The 22473-nt window shown below is 41.7% G+C and overlaps 1 protein-coding gene across 7 annotated transcripts in view; it reads left to right on the forward strand.

Annotated features, from left to right (window-relative positions):
- Positions 1-20267, forward strand: part of SLC37A1 (solute carrier family 37 member 1) — a 36452-nt gene extending 16185 nt beyond the window's left edge. For all 7 annotated transcript variants that reach the window (XM_071430204.1, XM_071430201.1, XM_071430198.1 and 4 more), the window contains 11 exons: positions 2937-3020; positions 6846-6956; positions 8905-8995; positions 9895-9957; positions 10749-10834; positions 11429-11477; positions 12717-12790; positions 13614-13692; positions 15076-15173; positions 17026-17078; positions 17711-20267. In XM_071430204.1, the coding sequence (XP_071286305.1) occupies positions 2937-3020; positions 6846-6956; positions 8905-8995; positions 9895-9957; positions 10749-10834; positions 11429-11477; positions 12717-12790; positions 13614-13692; positions 15076-15173; positions 17026-17078; positions 17711-17726 (804 nt within the window). In that variant the 3' untranslated portion in view covers positions 17727-20267. The remainder of the gene's footprint in view (positions 1-2936; positions 3021-6845; positions 6957-8904; positions 8996-9894; positions 9958-10748; positions 10835-11428; positions 11478-12716; positions 12791-13613; positions 13693-15075; positions 15174-17025; positions 17079-17710) is intronic.
- The last annotated feature ends 2206 nt before the right edge of the window (positions 20268-22473 follow it).

Raw genomic sequence — 22473 nt, forward strand, 5'->3', positions numbered from 1 at the left:
TTCTTCCTTCCCTATTTCCGTTTCACATCTGGAAATCTGGGAGGAGTTTACCACAGGGCTTCCCCACTTGCCTTGGACCCTTCTCAGATTGAGATTTGCCTTGTCCTGGGGAGCTTTATGTCATTGGAACTGCCCAAAGACTTCACTCCTGAGTGGTCTGCAAGGATTCTAAACCCTCGTGGAAGGGGCTCACAGCTTCTGTTCACCACAGACAGGTGGCCTTAGAAATTAAGGAATTTAATTAGGTAGGAGTTCAAGATGTCCAGATGTAGATGTGGTGATGACAGTTTCTGACTGTAAAGAGAAGTGAGTGCTAATGGAAGGGAGGTTGATGTAGTAAAATAGGGAAAAATATTTGATCTGTGTTGTACAAGAGATGGAATTTAGCAGGTGTAAAATACTTGCTGTCCTTTTTTTTTTTCTCAGTCATTCTGTTCAACCTGAACAACCTTATGTGCTTTTGCAAATAGTTAGGAATCTTTTTTTTTTTTTTTTTTTTTTTTTTTTTTTTTTTTTTTTTTTTGAGGTATTAAACACACACACTTGCTTTTCTCCTAAGGCTGTGGCAGGTAATTTTGGCCAGATGTCCTGGGTAGGTGCAGGCAGCTCTGCACTAAAAACTAAATCTCCTTGTGGAAGAATGAGGCCAGTTAAATTTAAGCAGCACTAAAATAAATGCTCAGCACGAGGGAAGGGTTTATATTAAGATTGAGAGATCACAGTCCTCTCTGTGTGATGCCAGTCTTGGATGAATTTGATCTAATGTTTATTTGCAGCATGGTCCTGAGCCCAATATTTCCACAGAGTTTGTAGTGGTGAGTAATCAGATTTCATTGAGCTGTCCAAAACCACAGATGGAGAGTCAGGCACAGAGCCTTGAGCGTGTGGTTCTTTCTCTTTATTCTCTGGTTTCCTGGGCTGTGCTTCATTTGCCTGAATTCATCTTGGCTCTGATTTACCCATCTGACATTTGTTTCCAGATAAATACTTGAGGTCAATAAAGTGCTTCTAAATGCTGGCATTGGAGGCTTAATCTTGACTTTCTGGAGGGCTGTACCTATGACAAATGCAAGTGAGAAGTCAGTGGGTGTTATTCAGAATTGCTGCACTTCCTTTATGAAAGTTTAAGAGGAGATTTGACTTTTTTTTTCCCCCTTTGGGAAATGTGATTTAGAAATGGTTTTATTGCTTCTCATATTTTCTCCCTGTGCCTTTTTCCCCCCATAGTTACATCATTTTCATACAAACTTGTCTTTGTACTCTAAGAACTTCCTTTGTCTCAACTTTGCATTCCCAGAAAACTTCCCTCCCTTAAACTCCTGCTGCAAAGTGCTTGTGCATTTAAAAATTACCAGGCTGCAATTTTTATCTCCTGGAAAGGAGGAAGAAGTTTAAGTATTAAATGTGCAGCCTCTCAGTCTAGTCCTTTTCCCCAGACATTTTCTCCTTAGTCTAGTAAATCTTATTTTTTGACAGTCAAATGAAAAAGTCATTCATTTTTCCTCTGCTGAGCTGCTGATTAAAAATGTAGATGACTTGTCTCTAGGTAATGGATTTTCTTCCTCGTGGATTCTTGTAAATCACATTTTTGACAAGAGCCAGATTTTCTGTAAGATAAAACTTAAAAATCTGTTTCATCAGACCCTGGGGGCTCGAGTGTTGTTGGTTGATTTTAAAGAATGCATGTCCAAAACTGCTTGTGCCTCAGCTCTGTACTGAGCTGCAGAATTGCCACAGTTTATCCTCAAAAGTATTTTTTCTTCTTAGAAGGATTTGATTGATGAAGGGAAATTTGTGTAAAAAATACTGAAATACACACTCTTGATTTTTTTTTGGCGGGGGGGGGGAGAATTACCCAGGAGATGGAAAGTTCTAAATATACACAATTATTTACAAAAATCAGTGATTGATTTTGAGCTGGAATGTTCAGTCAGGATTTGCATTCCTTTTTTATTTGTGAGCTTGAGGAGGGGGTTATTAGGGGCAGAGTTTGTAGGGCTTTTTATTGTTCTATCTTGATTTTTTTATTTTTCACTGTGGCATCCAGTGTTGGTTAGACCCTTCAGCATCTCATCCCTGAGCAATTCACAGTGCTTCTTTTGGACTTAGCAATAGGTTGTCCATACCTGACTGCAAGACTACTTTAGAGCTGTATATTTAATTCAGCAGACAAATCTGAGTGTCCCTGGTAAATCTTTTTAGACTAAAGATCTCCGAATGGTGTTTTCCAGTGAATTCCAGTGGTGTTTTCCAATGAATTTTGGTGTGAACTAACACAGGAATGTACTTGTTAATAAGTGAGGATAGAAAGTAAGTCCATCAGGTGCCTAAAATGTAGATTTTTGTGTCATTTTTTTCTTCTGGAACTTGCTGGAGTGATCAGACTCCTCATCAATACTCCTGCCCACAAGAACACAAGAATTTATGGGCTAAAAGAATTTAGTCTTACAGAATATAAGCTAAATGGATGGACTTTTCTTTTAAAGGGATTAAGAGAGTGAAAAATCAAGGTTTTTATGAAACAAATCAACTTCTGTAGTTGCTGCTGGAATCATCTGCTTAAAGCAAAAACTGAGTTTGTAATGTCAGTAAGTTCAGTAGAGGAAAAAGCAGCTAAAGATGTTGAGAGGGGCATGACTGTGCTCTGAATTCAGCTCCTTCTGTATAAAACCAGTGTGAAATAAGCCTTCAGATCAATTTGTGAGTGCATTTTATGTCCATTGCCATAGGTCTGTGTAAGCACTTGAAAATCTCAAACCACACAGTCATCAAATGAAAGATGCTCCAGTTGGGGTTATGTTTCTGTTACAATGCACAACAACTTGTTCCAGAGAGATGATTTACAATAATGTAATCCTAAAAAATAATAATTAAAAAAAAGGATAAAAAAAGCAGAAAAAATGAAAAAAATAGGTTTTTTTGTTTTCTTTTTTCAGAGTTCTAAAACCTTCCTGAACGGTGCCTCTCGGTGCAGAATCCAGATGCCAACCTTAAATGCTAAGGAAAATGGCAAACCTCAGGTAAAATAGGAAATATTGCTGTAAAATAGCACAGAAGACTTCTTAAGGTTCACATGAAACATTTACTGTTTGTAAAGATTATTCCTCTTTTTATGATGCTGAAATCTGCTTCCATCTTCAGACACAAATGTAGCTTCAGAGGAGGGAACTGAGCATTAGCTGCCATAAATAATGCAAACTGAGCTGTTTGAGATGGCACTGCTTGCTCAATTGGTCTTTTTTATTTTGTGATCTTGACACAATTCCATCAAAAATAATGCACTGCAAAGTGCTTTAAAGGCAGCCCACTTGAAATATTTAAATTATGTATATTTGTCCCGTCCTTGCAGTCTCACTTCTCTCTCTTTTCCTTTCAAAAGCTGTCTGTACCTAACAAGATTATATGTAGAAATGGAGAGTTCTAAATATACACAATTATTCACAAAAATCTTGCTTAAAACTCATAACCATAAGGGCTGCTATTTCTCACTAGAAAATGAATTCTGGACTTGCCCATTTTGTGGACAAAATAGCATTTTATCTTGTGATGGACTTGAACTGAAAATTTCCATTTGAAATTTTGTGTCTGTATTCAGTACACTTGGCACATTGTATCCTGAGAGGATAACTTTTTTTAAACTTCTTTCACACTTTTCCAGGAAAATAGAAACTTCCTGTTCTCTTTATCCTTTGCCCATAGAATAATAATGAGCATTCACAGGGTGGAATAATCAGTGTTGAGGAAAAAGTTTTGAAATTTTTGCTGAGGAAACACTTCAATACAGCTTAAACCCCCTCTGTACTGAGTTTATTATTTTAGTGTGAGCTGCCCAACAACAGTCTCCAGCACAAAACCCATTTGTGTTATTTCACAACCAGCTGGAAGGTAAGGGGAGATGTAAAAATACCAGCAGGTGTCTTTAGACAGGATGGAATTTACAGGAGAAATTCTTTTAAATGTATGGAAGAAAGGGTGGTGGAGCACTGGAATAAGTGAGAAGCTGTGACTGTTCCATCCCTGGAACTGTCCAGAGCCAGGCTGGATGGGGCTTGGAGCAACCTGGGATAGTGGAAAGAGGTGGGAATTGGATGATCTTCCATTCCTTTCCAGCCCCATCCAATCTGTGATTCTAAATCATGATGACAGAGCTAAAAACCCACAGAAATCAGCAAATCAGCAGACAGATTTCCTTTTTAACTCTGCTACTGCCACCCTGTGAAGGGTCTGGCCAGCCAAGGGTGAGGAACCTGCACCCCTGTCCCACTGACTGGTGTCCCTTGGGAGCAGGACAGAGGGACAGCACAGACAATGAACTGGGGGAACTGCTGGCAATCCTGGGAATATCCCCCCTTCTCCCTCTTCCCTGCCAGCTGGGGAATGCTTGTAAGACAGAGTCTCAACAAGGTTTAAAAATAATAAAATCACTAAATCCCCTTCTTTGTTGCTCTTTGGGGCTTCCTGATTTTCTGCCAGTGACAGAAGAACGAGTTGTTCTTGTCAGAGCCAAGCTGAACATCTTCCCCTTTTCATAGGGGTTATTTGGAGCTGATTTTCACAGGCAGCTTTTGAGCCTCTACAAACAGCAGATGTTCTGCATTTATGCCTTGGTCTCCAAGCACATTGGAATGGCAGCTTTTACTGGGTTTTCATTGACCTCTGCAATTACTGTAAAAAGGAAGCAAATACTCAGGATCTGCAGTGACTGAAAGCAGAATGTGGTTTTGGCTGCGTGACCTGAATAACTCTGTGCCTTCTTTGCTGCTTGTGTTAGCTTGGCCTCTTAAAAATGACACAAAACTGGGGGATAATGAATCCTTCCCCAGAGATCAAGAGTGTGCCATATGCCTAATCATGCTCTAGACAAGTGGGCAAAGCTGTACAAGTCATCTCTGCCAAGCACAAACTGCTGGGTTTATTTATCCTTTAGCTCTGTGCAGCATAAAAACCCCCAAATCATTGACAAAAGTTTCCAGCATGAGTTTAAATAAGTTATTTAGACTTTGGTCACCTCTGCTTCAATATTTACCCATTCCTCTAAAACAGATTGAGAGCTGCTTGTCTGAGAAATGAGCAGCATTGCTTCAGACAGTCCTGGCTGGGTTTGTTGTGCTGATTGTGCAGGAGATACTCAGACACCATCTAGAATCCACTGGGGAGCTTCACTGCTTAGACCCTTCTTTTTTCCCTTCTTTTTCTCCACTCTCTCTCATATTTTAAAAAATTTTAATAGCTTATGGTTTGAATTGGTGCTGTTAAAATAGTTCAAGTTTTGAAGTTGCTCCAGTAATTCAGAAGAGAAATATTTTTATGATCATGGAGTGACTCCTGGGCCATGACATAGGTCTGCAGGGCTATGTCAAAGGTCTCTAGATGTTTTTTTGTGTCTTTTGGTTAATGCTTTATCACCTGAGCCCAGACACTGGACTCCTGTATTTCCTGCATCCCATCTAACAATCAAATCTAAAATTTGGATGCTGCATGGCATCTAAAACTATGCTGAGTGTCTGGGCTCAGGTGTCCAGATGGTTCCCTGGTGCCCTCTCCTAAATGATGTTATTTAAAAAACTGAATTTATTTAGAAACACTGAATGTAAAATAGCAGAATTGAATTTTTCCTGCACTTAGGGGTTTTTTCTCTCCCCATCAGCTTAGCAAATATTAATCCAAGTTTTCATCTTTGCAATAAGCACTGGAAATGGAACAGCCTGCTGTTATATCCTTTCTAGCCTACAGGCAAATATATATTTGAGGCTTAATTCTTCACTGAGGCTTTGTTCAGATGCTGAAGAATTAGGAGAAGGAAGACAGTGTGTGGAATACATAAATAGGAGAAATGCACAGCTTGGTAAAGCCTCTCAGCAAGCAGGTGACAGTGAGGATATCTGCATCCCATCCTTTTTCCAAGTTGGAAAACAAGTACTGAGGTCTATTTATACCTGATTTTTGGGGTTTTTTTTCTGTGTACAGCTGTAAGATGTAAATTTCCAGTTCTATTCTCAGAGTTCACTTCAGTCTGGTAGAGGATTAAAAATAACATAAACTCTCCTGGCTACACTGGGATGGCTTGTTCTTGTGCAGTGGTAACTTGCTCCACAAGTATTCTTAGCAGCCAGTGGAGTTCTTGAAATAAAATCCCTCCTAGTACTAGAAAAGAACTCAGAATTCACAACTTGGGCAGTGCTGGTGAACTCCAGGCTTTTATATTTTGCAATGCTCAATTGCAATGCTCAAATGGAACAGATTACAGATTTGAAAAAAAAAATAAGTGATTGCTTAACAGAAAGCACTCACTGTCCATAACTCATGGAAAGATGGCCTGTACTTAGATCAGTCAGTAAGATGATGTTACAGAGCCTGAAAAACTGGCTTAGTATTTGTACAGAAAGAAGATAATACATGATTTTATACAGAAATGTATCCTTGTAGAAATTCCTTTTACACAGTGTTGTAGGACTCAGTAGCTTGTCAGCTTTTTAGACCACATTTATGTGGTGAGGTGAGGGAAGATTGAAACTGTTTTATTCCATGGAATGTATTCTTAATATGTGGGGGTTTTGCAACTTGAAATTGTTTTTCAATAGAACAGAAACTTGATTCTATTCTGGAGTGTTTGCACACAGACACCACCTGATATTCTGAATATAGTCTCTACTCTCTCTGTATACTCTGGCTATCCACACCAAGACATTTTTAAAAGCTGTCACTTTTTAAAAACTGTCATTTTTAAAAGCTATGACAAATTAGGTACTTGTTTCTAAAAATTATTTTGGAGCTGTGTGATTTCTTGATACATACTTTGTTTTTGTTCTCTTCTCTCTCTCACCTGTTGCTGGGGGATGTTGCAGGATGCAGAGATGCAGCATTTGCTCAGTGACAGTGAGAACAGCAGCGTGGCCACTGGGGAAGGAAGGCATGGGACATCAGCCATCAGCTTCCTTGGGGCCCTCAGGATACCTGTGAGTGCCTGTGCTGCTCCTCTTCACAATGAAGTTTTGCCTCAGAATCCATGTTTCCATGAAGTCCTGGGTGGGACACTGTGGTGGTGTGTGAGAGTCCCCAGGATGAGGGAAGAGATGAGAATCTTGACTCCATGTTTCAGAAGGCTGATTTATTATCTTATGATATATATTATATTAAAAGAAAATGATATATTAAAGGTATACTAAAGAAAGAGAAAGGAGACATCAGAAAGCTAGAAAGAAATGAATAATAAAAACCTGTGACTGCTCACAGCCTCGACACAGCTGGCTGTGATTGGCCATTAATTAAAAACAATTCACATGCTGGGTAAACAATTCTCCAAATCACATTCCAAAGTAGCAAAACATGGAGAAGCAGAAGCTTCCCAGGAGAGGAAATCCTGGTGAAGGGATTTTTCAGAAAATATGTCAGTGACAGGACAGTAGTGGGTATTAACTTGATATCACACTCTTGAAATGCAGGGGCTTTGGGCTTGATTAATTAGGAGGAAAGGAGGCTGGGAGGCTGAGAAGGGACCTCACTGTCCCTGCAGCTTCCTGAGGAGGGGAGGTGGAGGGAGAGCTGCTGATCTCTCTGTGAGAATGGTCAGGGGGCATTTGGATAATGACTTTATCAGTGTGCTTCACCTTGTGTCAGCCCTGAAGGGGTCCAGCAGTGGGACAGGGTGCTTGCTGTAGGTCCCTTCTGACTGAAATTGTTTATTCTGTCCTAAAGTCTGTTCTGAAAGTTGACTGAACCTAATGGCATGTACTTGTTAAAGGTGGAATAGCAAACTGAGTCCATAAGCACTTCTGTGTGTCAGAACTTCCTTTTATGGCTTCCCTTTTTACATTCCTCAGCATTGTTTTAAAAAACTTAAATCTTAAAATCTCTTGTCTGAGAAGTTTCAGGCAGCCCAAACATTTGGACTGCTGGTAAAGGAAAGGAAGTTTCCTCAAGGTCAGAACCTGTCATTTTTGATTTTCCTCTTGAACTGAAGCCTGAATGCAGAATTAGGATTATTTGCAGATTGATTTGGACCATGTGTAGAGTAAAAAAAAATCCTGCACCCAACCACTGTATTCCTGCATCTTCTCCTCATGTTCAGTCTGGTCCTCTACTGTTTTTCCTGTAGCAGAGTGGAAGTAGTGGGTGACAAATTGCTGCTGCTGCCACCTGGGATCTCTGAAACCCTGTGGGATTTGTCCTGCCTGGTGTTGGGAAGGGTCACAGCTGCATGTGGAGTGTGTGTGCTGTTCCTCAGGGTAACTGCAGCCCTCCATACCAGGGATTAAGGAAATCTGCTTTCAAACAAGAAGTTATCAGATGGTGAAGGGAATGAAGATGGGGTAGTTTAGCTGCAGCTCTGTGCAGTAAATGCACTTTTATGTGCTCAGCAGGAATGAGGATGGAGCAAGTTAGAGCTTTAACAGGTCATTGCTCAGTCTGTGATGTGCTCTTACCACATTCTGGTCTGAACTGTGTCACACTGGCTTTTTACAGAGCTGAACAATAAGGGAAAAATCTTGAACCCATCTGAAGGAAGGAGATAGAGAGCACAAAAATGTGCCAGTTTCTCTGGAACACACTCCAAACCTGCTATAATGCTGTAGAACAACTTTACTTAAGGGAAATAAGTGATGCAGGTGTTCCCAAACAGTGTAAAATCCTTCCCCTTCATTTCTGTGTTCTCTGCTCAGGTTATTCAGTGCCATTTTAGTGTTCTCTCTTCAGGCAGTTCAGTACAATTGAAAGGAAACATGTAAGTAAAATAACCACGGTCTGCTCAGAGTACAAGCTTTGTGCTCTCAGGGAAAAAATGCCTCTTGGGAATTCATGAGAGAAAAAGAAAAGCCTAAATGCTTCCTAGAAACCATTTTCATAATGGTCTGTGAAAGCAAATAGCTCTTAGATACTAACTCCCTGTTTTCATTGTTCTCTCAGGGAGTTGTGGAGTTCTCCCTTTGTCTCCTGTTTGCAAAGCTGGTGAGCTACACTTTCCTCTTCTGGCTTCCCCTGTACATCACAAATGTGGGTGAGTATTACAGGAAAGGGGTGCTGGATTATGGCTGCACAGTCTCTGCAAATAGGAGCTTGGAATAAATAAGAAAATAAACATTGCTGCTTCTGAAAGAGGCTTTTTTCTGCTGCAGTAGCAGGGGAGTTGTAAGTCACCAAGCAGGTTAATGAATTCAGTGCTATGAGAGGGCATTTTCAAAACAGGCAGAAGTCTCTGTAATTCAGTAATTCCAGGAATAAATACTGTCTCTTTGGCTCTTGCAAACAAATCAAAAAGTTTTACTTTCTAACAATATTTAAGACTGAAGTGTCCTGTTAAAACATACACAATATAATGTAAATGAGTTTCTTTATCTGTCCAGTACTGCAGTTTTGATCTTTTTATACTTTTAGAGTGCAAGATGGACCAACTTCTTAGCAAGGTCTGTTGTGATAGAAGAAGGGTAATGATTTTAGACTAAAAGGGGAGAGATTTAGACTAGATATAAAGAAGAAATCTTTTGCAGTGAGGGTGCTGAAATGCTACAACAGGCTACCATAGAACCTGTGGATGCCCATCCCTGGGAACATTCCAGCTCAGGCTGGATGGAGCTCTGATCTCATTGAAGATGTCCCTGCTCATGGCAGAGGGGTTGGACTGGATGACCTTTGAATATCCCTTCCAACCCAATTCTGTAATTCTGTGATTATAAAAGTGGTAAAATGTCTCTTCCAGTGAGAGCAATTGCATTCAAAAGTCTGTATTGCTGAATACCTACTTTTGTTCTTGCTTCTTTTACACAACATCACCTTATTGTGGATTATCTGAATGAAGAGTTCTGGTGTAAGATGCCTTTGCCCTGGCATTACAAGACTGCTGAGATTTCCATGTTTTATAGTCCAGAAATGAGACAAATGTTTTGCTTCTCTCACCAGAGCATCTTGATGCCAAAAGAGCTGGGGACCTTTCTACGCTGTTTGATGTGGGTGGGATCTTCGGTAAGTTTTAATGTTATTTCACTCCTGATCACACCAGTTCAGGAAGGGCTCTGGTGTACACAGCTTACATATTTTATAGCTCATATTCATTATTTGTACTGTAGGAGAGTAGCAGTAAAGGTACTGAGCTGAGAGTTGAAAAGTGAAAATCTAGTAAAATACCTTCACAGCCAGTGCTGCTGTCCAGTACAGATCAGAATAGACAAAATATGGAATCTTTTATCTCCATCAGCTCTGGCCCATAAGTCCTGGTCACCACCTAGCAAAATACTTCTTTTTCTCAATCTAACTTAAGATTAGTGGTTAATTTCCACAGATGTTTTGGTTTGTTTTTTCCTTGATGCTTTATATAGATGTATGTCATAAAATTGGGAGATCATAATAATAATAATAATAATAATGACTAGGCTATTCCTGTATCATTTTCAGGGTGACCACTGAATAAATTTAAATGCCAATGCAGACAATTTAGTTTGTTTGCCTGGCTGCAGAGAACCAAGTTTTCTCTTGCATGTGAGACCAGTGAGTGAATACCAGAACTCCAGCAGCAGGGCCATGTGGCACCTGGTAAAGGGCTTTTTGCCTTGGATATTTGAAATAAATAATAAGGAGAAACAATTTCTGGTTCTGTTGTCTTCAGGTCAAAAGTGGTTGGGTTCATGAGGATGTTGCTGTATGAATTGTGTAACTATGCAGCAAAAACCAATGGGTTCTGTTTAACTAAATTAAAGTTATGTCTTTTGTGCAAAACACACCCTGAATGTATTCCTCACACCTGTGTGTTCTTTCAGGTGGGATCTTGGCAGGTCTGATTTCAGACAGGCTGGAGAAGAGAGCATCAACCTGTGGAATGATGTTGCTGCTTGCAGCACCCACAGTAAGAGCCTGCCCCTGTCCCACAGCTGTGACACCATTCCCTGGACAGTTCTGCAGGCAGCATCTCCCAGCCTGGATCTAAACAGTCCAGGCCAGATTAAAAACTGGCATGAAAAGTTGAGCAAGTACAGATATTGGGGCTTAACAAGCTTGTTTACTAAACAAGTCTTATGTATGAAAAGTTTCACTCTCTCGTAAAATCTGATGTTTAGTTGTTAGCCAGAATTTTAGGCTAAAATTTCTGAGCTGTAATTGTTGGAAAACTAGCAGATTGACATGAGAGAGACATTTTTTATTTGATGTTTTTAATGAGTTGTATTCTGTGCTGTGTTAAAGCTGCAATAGGAGATTTAAAATTGAGTGGTCTCATAACACTCTTCTTTCTTAAAAGACATAGAGGAATGGGATTCTACCCCTTATCTCCCTTCTGTGTCCAATCAAACAGTCCTTCTACTGTGGCCTGAAAGGGTTTAGTAAAATCTGGAACTTTCATGTAATGCCAATTAAAATATCTTGTAGTTAACATGGGGCAAATGGAGAACCCAGGATTAGTCCATATGTTGGTATTCTGAGTGCTTGGTTATTCTCTTCCCAGCTCTACATGTTCTCTGCAGTCAGTAAAATGGGCCTTGAGGCTACTGTAGGTGAGTATTCTTAAATTATTCTGCCTGGCTTTCTATGAACTTTGATGCTTTTTCTATTTTATCTTTTGTTTTCTATTTTATCTTTTCCTTAGAGGAGCAAGTATGGAATAAAATTCTTAAATTTGGTCTTGTAGGCTTTTTACAGGTTGAAGTAGGAAGATAGAAAATCAGTAAGAGATGACAAGAGAACAGATCTAATTAATATCATTAGTCTTCCTGGAGCTTGTTGTGTCAGCACAGGCTTTTTTATATCCCTTGTGCCAAATGTCAGAGATGTTTAAATATTGCCTGTAGTGCTTTTGACAGCAGCATTAACTTCACTTGAGTAGGCAGAATTCACCTGTGGCTTTGTGTGTGTGCCCTCAAACCAGAAATGGAAGCAGGAGGGAGGCAGTGCTGTCTCACCTGCCTGAAGGGCTCCTTCACTTTCAGGGTCCTCTGCTGCTCTACAAGGAGAGAAGGGACTTGTGGGTGTTATCTTGTGAGCACCCCCTGCCCTCATGGCCAGTTTGGGCAAATATTCCCCTTTCTGTGGCCTCCCAGGATCACTAAAGACCCTGGGAAGTGCCTTTTGTCTCAGCCCCATCTGCTGGTACGTTTGAGAATTCACATCATGGAGTGAGCGCTGAAAAGAGAGAGGAAGGGATGCTGGTTTTCTTTCTTTCTTTCCCAATTTTGGGTCAGGGGAGCCAGGGAAGGATTAAACCATTTGGGAGCCATGGGCTGTGCTGTCCCCTGTTGTTATGGTGAACAGTTTCTTATGCAACTCTGTGGCATTCACATTCTCTGAAAAATCCCTTTGCTCAGGATTTTTCTCCTGGGAAGCTGAGAACCCTCAGAGAAAAGGAAAACAATTCTTATCTTATTTCCTTCTCTTCTGTTTTGCTCATGTGGAATGTGTTTGGAAATTGTTTACCCACAGGTGATTGTTTCATTGGATTCTGCTGTGAGTTGTTTTCACTCTTTGGCCAATCAGGGCCAAGCTGTGTTGAGACTCTGGAGAGAGTCACCAATTTTCATTATTATCTTTTTAGCATTCTTCTGTATCTTTTCTGTATTCTTCAGTATAGTTAGTTTAGTATTTTTTAATATAATATAGTATCATAAAATAATAAATTAGCCTTCTGAGAACATGGAGTCAGATTCATCATTCCTGCCCTGGGGCACCCTGCAAATACAATACAACTCACATTTTCTTCTTCTTCTTCTTTTTTTTTTTTTTTTTTTAACTTGGAACAGTGATGCTGCTTATCAGTGGTGCCCTGGTGAATGGCCCTTATGCCCTGATCACCACTGCTGTCTCTGCTGACTTGGTGAGTTTGGCTTTCCCTGTGACATTTGGCCTCCAGGAGAGCCCTTTGACTTCTGCAGGGTCACCAGGGAAGGGGCTGCATTGGCCCAAAGCAGAGGAGTAAGTAGATGGAAAAAGGAAATGCTAAACTCAGCCACTGAGATTTGCTTTAGAATTTGTGTTTTAGTGTGAGTGCCATGCTTTTGAGAGGCTTCTAAATTATTCTTGACCACTCACAAGACTGTGGGTAACAGCCCAGAGTGAGTCTGAAGGCTGCATGCAAAGCCTGGCCTCTGTGCAGGTGCCTTGGCCCCGTTTATATTTTGCATTTTTAAATGATTAGGGGAGCTGTAGCTGTGTGAGACATGAGCTGGTGATTTAATTCCCACCAGAAAGTTCTATCTGGCACAGACCTTAACACAAGTAAAGGTGTGTGAAAATAAAAAGTCCAGGTACTTAAGCTGCCAGCACTTCCAGCAAGATCAGGTCAGCCAAGTCACAAATGCCATGTGAAAACACCAACATTGCTCAGCAGGGAGACTTTGGAAGTTTGTTTTGTAATGTGTTGGTTCCTTAGGGCACCAAGCAAGAGGCAAAAGTCCTCTTATTGTCTTAAATGTGGGAATGTTTTAAGTACAGGACAAGGAGCAGGGCAGAAATCTCCAGGCATCCTCTGGAGCCCTGCCCTTGGCCTGGAGGTGTTGGCAAGGTGACCCCAGGCAATGCCCACTTCATCCTTGGCCTTGAGGCATCTCCCCAGCACAGAGCCCATGGGAGGGGTGGGAGATGGGTGCTGTTATCAGGGCTCAGCTCAGCGTGGGGCTGAGCCATCTCTGTCCCCCCAGGGTACCCACAAGAGCCTGAAGGGGAACGCAAGGGCCTTGTCCACGGTGACGGCCATCATCGACGGGACAGGATCTGTGGGTAAGCCAGGGCCGCCTGCCCCAGCTCTGACAGCTTACAACAAAGCATTTCCAAAAAACTGGGCTCTTCAGGTCACATTTGGCCAGGGCTCAGAACAGTTTTGGAAATGGGGAATAGCACAAACTTCACATGAAACCTCCAGTGGTCCCACAGCTGAGGGTGGGAGGAAGGGGCATGTCACTGACATATTTTCTGAAAAATACCTTTGCCAGGAACTTTCTCCTGAGAGACTGAGAGGCCTCAGAAACGAAATGTAAACAATGATTATCTGATTGCTTAGAATGTGGTTTGGAGGGTGCTTCCCAACAGGTGCACTTTGATTGGTTCCATGTGAATTGCTTTTCCTTGATGACCAATCATGGTCCAGCTGTGTCAGACTCTCTGGTCAATCACAAGATTTTATTCTCACTCCTTGCTAGCCTTCTGATGTCTCCTTTCTCCTTCTTTAGTGTAGTTTTGGTATATCATTTTCTTTTAATATAATAGAATATCATAAAATAATAAATCAGCCTTCTGAAACATGGAGTCAAGGTTCTCATCTCTTCTCTCATCCTGGGGACCCTCAAACACCACCACAGGGGGGGATCACTGTGATGCCTTAAGTTTTAGCTTTCATATTTTCCAGGTTATGTACTGCATTAGTACAGAACTCTGAACTTCATAGAAAGTGTTAGCAAGTTCTCTTTGCAGTTTAATTAGATAAAACAATCCTTTTCCAGCCCCAGAACCAAGGACACTGTTGCAGGTTCAGGCCCAAAAAGTGCAAACGACTGCAAACTGATGAGAGCAATCTGGGAGAATGGGACTGCATAACCTGGAGCTGTAATTGGACAATTAACCCCAACATGGAAATGGACCAAAACATAAAAGTGTGAAAACTCATGGCCATCTTAGGTGTAGCCCCAGCCAGGCTCTTGTACTGCCCAAGGTGTATCCTTTGAAGGCCTTTTTAATAAATCCCTACTTTATTCCTTTGATACTGTCTAGCCTCTGTCCAGGCAGCCTCTCAAAGCATCGACGGGGCACAGACAGCAAAAGGAGATGGCACTGGCCTGTCCTGGGATCAGGGATATTTTATTTATGCCCTCCATGTGGAAGGGAAGACTGAGTAAAATTCAGCTTAATACAGGATGAGCATGTTGTTGAGCCAAAGGCAGGTGTTTGTCACACATCTAACTCCTCCAGCTCCCCATCTGTACCAGTAATGTTTTTGCACTTACTGGGACTTTTTAATACATCAGATTTAATACTGAGTTAACTAGGTGGAAAAATGGATACTCTAATTCAGAATAACTGCATTTCAGTTCAGTGAATCTTACATTGCACAGTTCTGGCAGTATGTAATATAAAATACCAAAATAAAATGCCAATATTGTATTTCAGGTGCAGCTTTGGGGCCTCTCCTGGCTGGCCTTATTTCTCCTTCTGGTTGGAACAATGTGTTTTACATGCTCATGGTGGCAGATGCATGTGCCTTGCTAGTAAGTCTAAAAATTTAGATGATGTGTATTTCCTCTGTGCTAAACTGTCCCAAAATGCAAATTGTCCTTTTGCCATTTCAATATCCTGTATTGTATTAGACTTCCAGTGGTGTAGGAGATTTTCAGTCTAACAGCAAATTTGCTTGTTTTGAAATTCTTATCTAATTTTAATCAAAAGTGCAGATCAGTTCTGATGAACTTCAATTTCTGAGCAAATATCCAGCTGTTAATTGCTGGGTGAGCAGCTTAGAGCAGGCACAATTCAAGTAAATCCTCACATTTAGACCTAGAAATTGCCTTAGATTCCACTCATGGAACAATCACTTCTGTTGCCTTTAAAGCCAGTTTCTCAAAGCCATAAAAACTATTTCCTACATTGCTGTATCACCAAAATCACCCTGATAATGAAGCTGTTGAAAGTTAATGCATCACATTTTCCAGATGGGCCCTGAGACAGCTGTACTAAATTAGATGAAGAACTGGCAGTCCTGACTTTTGACAGTAGCCAGGAGCAGATGTTTGGGGCAAGAAGAGAAGAGCACACAGGTGCTGGCTTGGTCCAAAGCACTGAGCTCTGGGCTCCTGCAGAGGAGCTGAGAGTGTCAGACCATTGCCTTCCTGACACTAGAAAATCAGGAAGCCTTTGAGCTACAACTGAGGCTTTTTTTTTTTTCCTAAATATAATTTAAACCCCAATTTTAAAACTAATTTTTTCATGGTTAGGGGTATATATTAAATATATATATTATATATAATAAATATATATTTTTTCATGTGTAGGAGTATAAATTAAATAAATAAATTAGGTAAGTTGATAGCTGAAGTGTGTTGCCACTGGTAGTCAGCAGCTTGTTTCAGTATTTGCTATTTCATGCTGCAGAGTGAGGCTTAGGAGGTGGTCATATTTTTCCTAGATAAAGTTAACGTTGTTTTTCTCTTACAGTTATTGATTAAAGTGAAAAAAATGTCACATTTCTTTGAGGACTCAATTAAAACACCTTTGCAAAGCTCTGGTTTTAAGAGGTTTGGCTCTGCAGTTGCAATAAATCCTTTTTTGCATAAGTGTTCTGCTTTTCCTGGTTTTTGCAGTGCAGCACATGGATACCTGTGTTCAAATGTTATTTCTCCAAGGGTACCTGGAGAGGGCTTTATCCTCTTATGTGCCATTCAGTTCTGTCATTCTTGGCCACTTCTGTGCCTCTGAAAATATTTAACTTCTTAATACATTCATACTTACAACAGTGAGCAAACTTAATTTACAACAGTGAGATTCTGAGGATGATGCAACCTGAAATAGTGAGGAGCCCTGAAAGCTCCAATTCTGTCTTTAATGTACATGAGAACCATCCAATTGTATTTGTGAAATCACTTTCCTGCTATTATCTGAATAATCCTTTTAAAGTGCATTGAAATCCCTGATGCTGCACAGACACCTAAATGTGAACTGCCTGCACCCACCTTGACTAATTGTGGGAATAAAGCTTTTCACACACACTTGTTTTTGCAAATAGCAGCTAAAATTTCTTTCTGACACGTTTTCTTGAAGCCTCGGGGTCCCTCTGCTGGTTTCTTTACACATTTGCTGGTAAAGTAAAACCAGAAAACCATTGTGGTTTGTATAAAGAAATTGATCTCTCAGATGCAAAAAGGAAATTATTTTCCTCTTGCCTGCTTGTTGTGAAAGCTCCTCTACCAAACATTACTGAGCATCTCTAAATCTTTATTTTTTTTAAACCCAGTTCAGCATTGCAGGGTGATGTTTCATATGAGAAACTCTCCAAATAACAATGAGTAGTTCTGCTTCTTGTTTATCTGGATGATACTAAAGGAGATTTTGTGGTTGTTTTTGCAGCTCTTACTCCGTCTTATCCAGAAGGAACTTCAGTGTCATGCAGATCACACCCTGTAAGTGTTTTTTATGGCTGCTGCTCTTGAGTAACACCTTGAAAACACATTTCTGAGCCTTCCATGTATAGCCATAAATGATCATTAAGGGTGGAAAAAACCTCCAAGATCAATTCCAACCTTTGTCCCATAATACCTAAATGTAGACTGGACATGTTAAGGTTTGTGCAGATCCATTTCTGTCTGGTTTAATTCTGCTTCAAAAGAGTAACCTCAGTTTGATGTTTTCAAACCATGGACATTTTCCTTTAGAACATCTATCAAAAAATATCTTAAAATGCCTCTGTCACAGTCTCTTGTTTGTGGGGGCTTTTTTTCCCAAAATATTTAATCCTCCATGGGTTTCATTGTGCAGGTGGGGAATTGCCTGCCCTGTGTTTAATAATTGTTTAAAATGTAACTCTTTCCAAAAGCTCTCCTTAAAGAAAAGGGTGACTCTGAATTTCAAACTGAGAAAAAAAGAATTCACTGAATCCAGACACAAAAACTAAATCGAGCCCCTTGATTGTAGAATATTGGAGAAGTAAAATGGAGAGAATAGAAAAATGCACAGCAGGGGCTGGATTCTGCCTTTTGGTGTCAGTTCTGCCTCACACCTCAGCTTTTCCTGCCTGGTTGCTTTTCTCCCCCAGGTTCAAAGAGCACTGAGCTAGCAGAGCTGGGATGAGGAGTGTGCCAGTGGATGGAGCTGCTCCCTGAAATCCCAACCCCATGGGACACCTGACTGTGTGTTTGAAGGCTCTCTGGGTGGTGAAGAGCCTTGCAGGTTTGCTGGGGGCAGTGTGAGACATGGTGAATCCCTGGAGCTCTGATTTTTGCACATGAATAATACCTCAGGATGGCCACTGCTCATCACAGAAGAGATGGGGACTTGGGGAAGGTTTCAGCAGCATGCCTCAACTGAGCCAAAGAGAAATACCAAGTGCCTTTTTTCTTTCTTTTGATAGGATGTTTTTAATTGAAACTATGAACTGTGTAATTGCCAACAATCAAGGCAAAGCTAGAGCAGGAGGAAGTTGAAATTTCAACAGTGTGTGAGTGGCTGTGCCAGGGTCAGTGAGCAATGTGTCCCTTATGTCATCTGTGTACACTGAGAGCATCACTTTATAGAGGACAATATCAGCTGGCTATGAGGATGTGCTGCCATTAGGGTTTGAAGCTGCTCACACAATAATCACCTGGCTGTGTTATGAGTGCTTAGCTACAGTTCTACTTCCCAAGGACAGCATCCAGCCTTTTGGTAGGTTAGAAAATAGAATTTACTCTTGCTGTGTACTGCAGTTAGCAGTTTTCACAGATCCTCTGGATGGATGTTAGTCCTCCATCAGGATGATGCAAAAAAAATTTAAAAAAAAAAGAGTCCTGAGTAACAAAAAGCAGTTTATGAGTCAGAATTTCCAGTGGGGGCTCTAATGATTTTTCAGGGCATTATAAAATGGTTGTGCATTTTAACTTCCCTGCCAGGCTGGGCTGACATGAGAGGGGTTTCTTTGGGGTGGCAGAGAGCTGTGAGCTGAGCTGTGTGAGCAGCACAGGACTGAGCAGGGGGAGCTGCTCTGGTGCCCACTGGCACAGGGGTCCCTGTTGGGTTCCAGGGCTGGTGTATGCACGTGGAAATCATCATCAGATCTGGGCCTTAATATCCAGAAATCTCTCTCAAGTGGCTCTGGGTTTCAGATTTGGAGCCAAAATATCAGAAGAAAAATTACCTGTGTGGGTGGTAGTTTGTAAGAGAACATTTGAGTACCTAGTGCTACCCAGAAAATAGATGGTGTAATGTGTTCAGAACATATAATTTCTTTGTATAGCTGTCTGCTTTGCAAACAGAATGTTTCTGTGATTTTATTTTGCCTTTTTTAAGATGTACAAAGTGAAATCTTTTTTTTTGTATGGGGTGTTTATACTTAAATCACAAAGATTAGGTAATTTAAACTGTGTGTTATCCTTAACTGTATTTATTAAAACTCTAGGCCTTTGTCTTGCTCTATGCTCTTTAAGTTTTGTGAGACAGTGCAAGAGTCTTTACACTTGATTAGCAAAACACTTCAAAAGCCCTGCAAAATATTCAGGAATGTCCCATCAGCTGCTGCTAACACTTAATTTCCAGGGCTGTTTTGTACCTGCTCAGTCTTTGAGTTGCTTCTGCTGGTTTGTGCTTCATGCTTGACCTGGGCAGTGTCAGGCTGGGCTCATTTTTAGCTGTTGAGCTGGGCAGAGGTGCAGGGATGACCCCACAGGGCCTTGGGGAAGGTGCCAGGTCCTTGCAGGGAGCTCTGGGAGGGTCCTGTCCCTGCACTTAATGGATGGAAGGTTGACTTCACATATTTGGAGTGAACCAGGGGGGATTCTCAACAACTGAGCTCAAAAATCTGTGCTGTGCTTGGGCTGTGGTTAAATGTGTCACAATTGAGCAGCAGTGTTACTTGGAAGGGTTTCCATCCTCCTGGAATGGGAAACTGCTCCTGGAATGTCCAACTGCTCCTCACTCAACCAGGCTGAACCGGGGGCACTGCTGGAACAGCCTCTGATGGGGCAAAAATAACATTGCAAGCCCAAAACAGCTGTCCTGGCACAACTGCAGTGCCTGTGTGGGGAGGGAGAGATGGAGGGAGGATCACTTTAGCTGGGGATTCCAGTCCCCTTCCCCAAAAATATGTGTAGAGCTTTATACAAGTTTATTGAAACAGTTCAAGCTCTGCTGTGCTCAGATTTTGAGAAGCTGTTCCCTGTGGGCTGAAGTGTGATGTTAAAAAGCTTTTGGTTGTATTTCTGAAGATATTTAAGTGTGTTTTGGGTTTTACTTGTTGGGGCTGCTGCTGTTATTTATTTATTTATTTGAATAGCTTTTGCACTGCAGTGACTTGGGTATGGGGTAATGACAGATTACATTTCAGTTCCTCCAAGACACAAATTTGCTGGACAAAAAGATTTGTTTTTCTATTTTAAAAAACCCTGAAGGTCCCCCAAATAGTGAATAAACTGTGTGTTTTGTTAGTATCAGGTGTTTATATCTGGAAATGGGCAAGACTGACAAAATTTTGTATGTCAAAATGTGAGTGACCAGTAGGTACAGCCAAAATTAAATGTGTCTGCAGGGTTGGTTTGTTGTTTATTTTTTTTTAATGCTGATTATTGTGATTTTTATCCATTCACCATCCTGTGTTGAATAAAAATAGATTCTATTCTAAACAGAGAAGTGTTGAGTACTTTATCTTTTACCATCTCCATGAAGAAATGCTCCATTTATTGGTTGGAAGGACAGACATCCTTGCTGGGACATTTGCCTGTGTCAAATTTGGGCTGAGTGTGGCTCCTGTGGTGAATTTTAAAGTGACTTTTTTGTTGTCTGCTTTGCTCTTCAGTGTATATAGAATTGACATGGAAACGCTTCATCCTTTCTCTCTAGCACTGCTCATCTCCAACATTTATTGTCTTGATTCTGTAATAATGTTTGAGGGTTTTTTGTGCCTCTGCCTGACATACAATGTCCAAACCACAGATGCACTGGGGGAAAAATGATTGGAAAGGAAACCAACTTCTGGTTACAGAATTTCTGATCAAAATGTGCCTGAGGTCCCTCCTAGGAATAGGCAAATAATAGCTGGGGTGCTTTATAAAAGAAGGGAGACTCAAATCCCAGTTTCTGTTCTGCCTGATGGGGAGCAGGAGCCTCCCTTGTGAAAATCTTTGTGAAAGCCTGGCTGTTGCTGGACAGGCTGAGGGGGGTTTGTCTCTGTGTGTGGAAGGGTTTGTAGGGTGGGAAGAAGGTAAATGAGTAGCAGGGACAGCAGTGCTGTGCTCATAAATTGCTTTGTGACTCCTTTTGCCTGTAAGTTCTACAAACCCACTCCGTGCACCAAGACTTAATCCCGTGTGTTTTGCTAGTAAAGGAAATTCCAGAGGGGATTCTGCCATTCCTTTAAGGAGATTATTGCATGTGCTTCTGGCATAGCATCCTTAGAATGGGATGGGAATCCTCCACGAGTGCTGTGCCAGGGCTGTGCTGCCTCAGACTCTGGCTGAACTCGTGTTTGGGCTCAGTTCTTTGGTTGCTGCTGGAAGGTTTCTGCAGCAGCTGATGCCTGGGGTGGTTTGTGCTGCTCAGGATGAGGCAGGTGTAAGAGGGTGTAAATTAAACCAGAGGGTGTTTAGAGCTGTTGGAGGCTGATGGATTTCATACAGAATTAATTTGGGGAAGATTTACCAGAATTCTATCAAATGACGAGGCCCAGGATGGGTGATGGTGGCAATCTCTGCTCTGAACTAAATGTATGGCCTGTGTATGATGTAAATGTTAGATTAGATTATGTCATGGTTTGTCCCAGGCTCTGACAGGATCTTCTGATTGCTGACCTGTGCCCTTTTCACCTTGGAGCAAGGCTAGTTTGGTTTTGTTTTGAGCCAGCCAGGGGATGCTGGGGACACTCCTGCCCTGCTGTCACACCTGGCAGGGGATGCTGGGGACATGGGACACATCCTGCCCTGCTGTCACAGCCTGCAGGGATGCTGGGGACATGGGACATGTCCTGCCCTGCTGTCACACCTGGCAGGGGATGCTGGGGACATGGGACACTCCTGCCCTGCTGTCACAGCCTGCAGGGATGGTGGGGACATGGGACATGTCCTGCCCTGCTGTCACAGCCTGCAGGGATGCTGGGGACATGGGACACTCCTGCCCTGCTGTCACAGCCTGCAGGGGATGCTGGGGACATGGGACATGTCCTGCCCTGCTGTCACAGCCTGCAGGGATGCTGGGGACATGGGACACTCCTGCCCTGCTGTCACAGCCTGCAGGGATGCTGGGGACACTCCTGCCCTGCTGTCACAGCCTTCAGGGACTGCAGACCCTCCTGGGGGTTGTGTCTGCTGCTCTGGGGACCTTGAACTACATTTGCTGCCATGCTGAGTTAAAAATGTGACTGTGTGACTGTCACCCTTATGGCAGGGAGAGGGAAGGGAGGGTTTAACTCTGGTAGAATTCAGCCTCATGTCCAGTGACCTGAGGTGCTGGGTTATGTCTCACTGCCCAAGAGTTTCATAAACTGGGTTGTTATAAAGTGTTAGTTGTTTCCTCCTTTGTCTCCCTTCTTTTGGTTAATTTCCAGTTTGGAATAAGGAGATAATTAGTTGATGCTTGGGATGGTTTTTGGGGGTTTCTCTTTTCCTCTGTAATTCCTTTGTCTACCAGTTCCCCTTTGGCTGCTCTGTAAACTGGGAATACAAGAGCCAAAGTTGCTTTAGCTTATTTCAGGATCCTGCTCCACTCCTGCATCAGGAGATCAGCCATGAAAATGTGTGCTAAGTCTCTTGATGCTGAACTTAGGGATGGTTTCTTCACCTCATGCTGATACTGGGGTAGGATTTCTCTCCCTCCTTCTCTTAGAAAGCAGCTGAC

The sequence above is a fragment of the Agelaius tricolor genome, unplaced genomic scaffold (assembly GCF_023055355.1).
Source record: "Agelaius tricolor isolate 1412-34295 unplaced genomic scaffold, bAgeTri1.0.p SCAF_7, whole genome shotgun sequence".
Lineage (NCBI taxonomy): Eukaryota > Metazoa > Chordata > Aves > Passeriformes > Icteridae > Agelaius > Agelaius tricolor.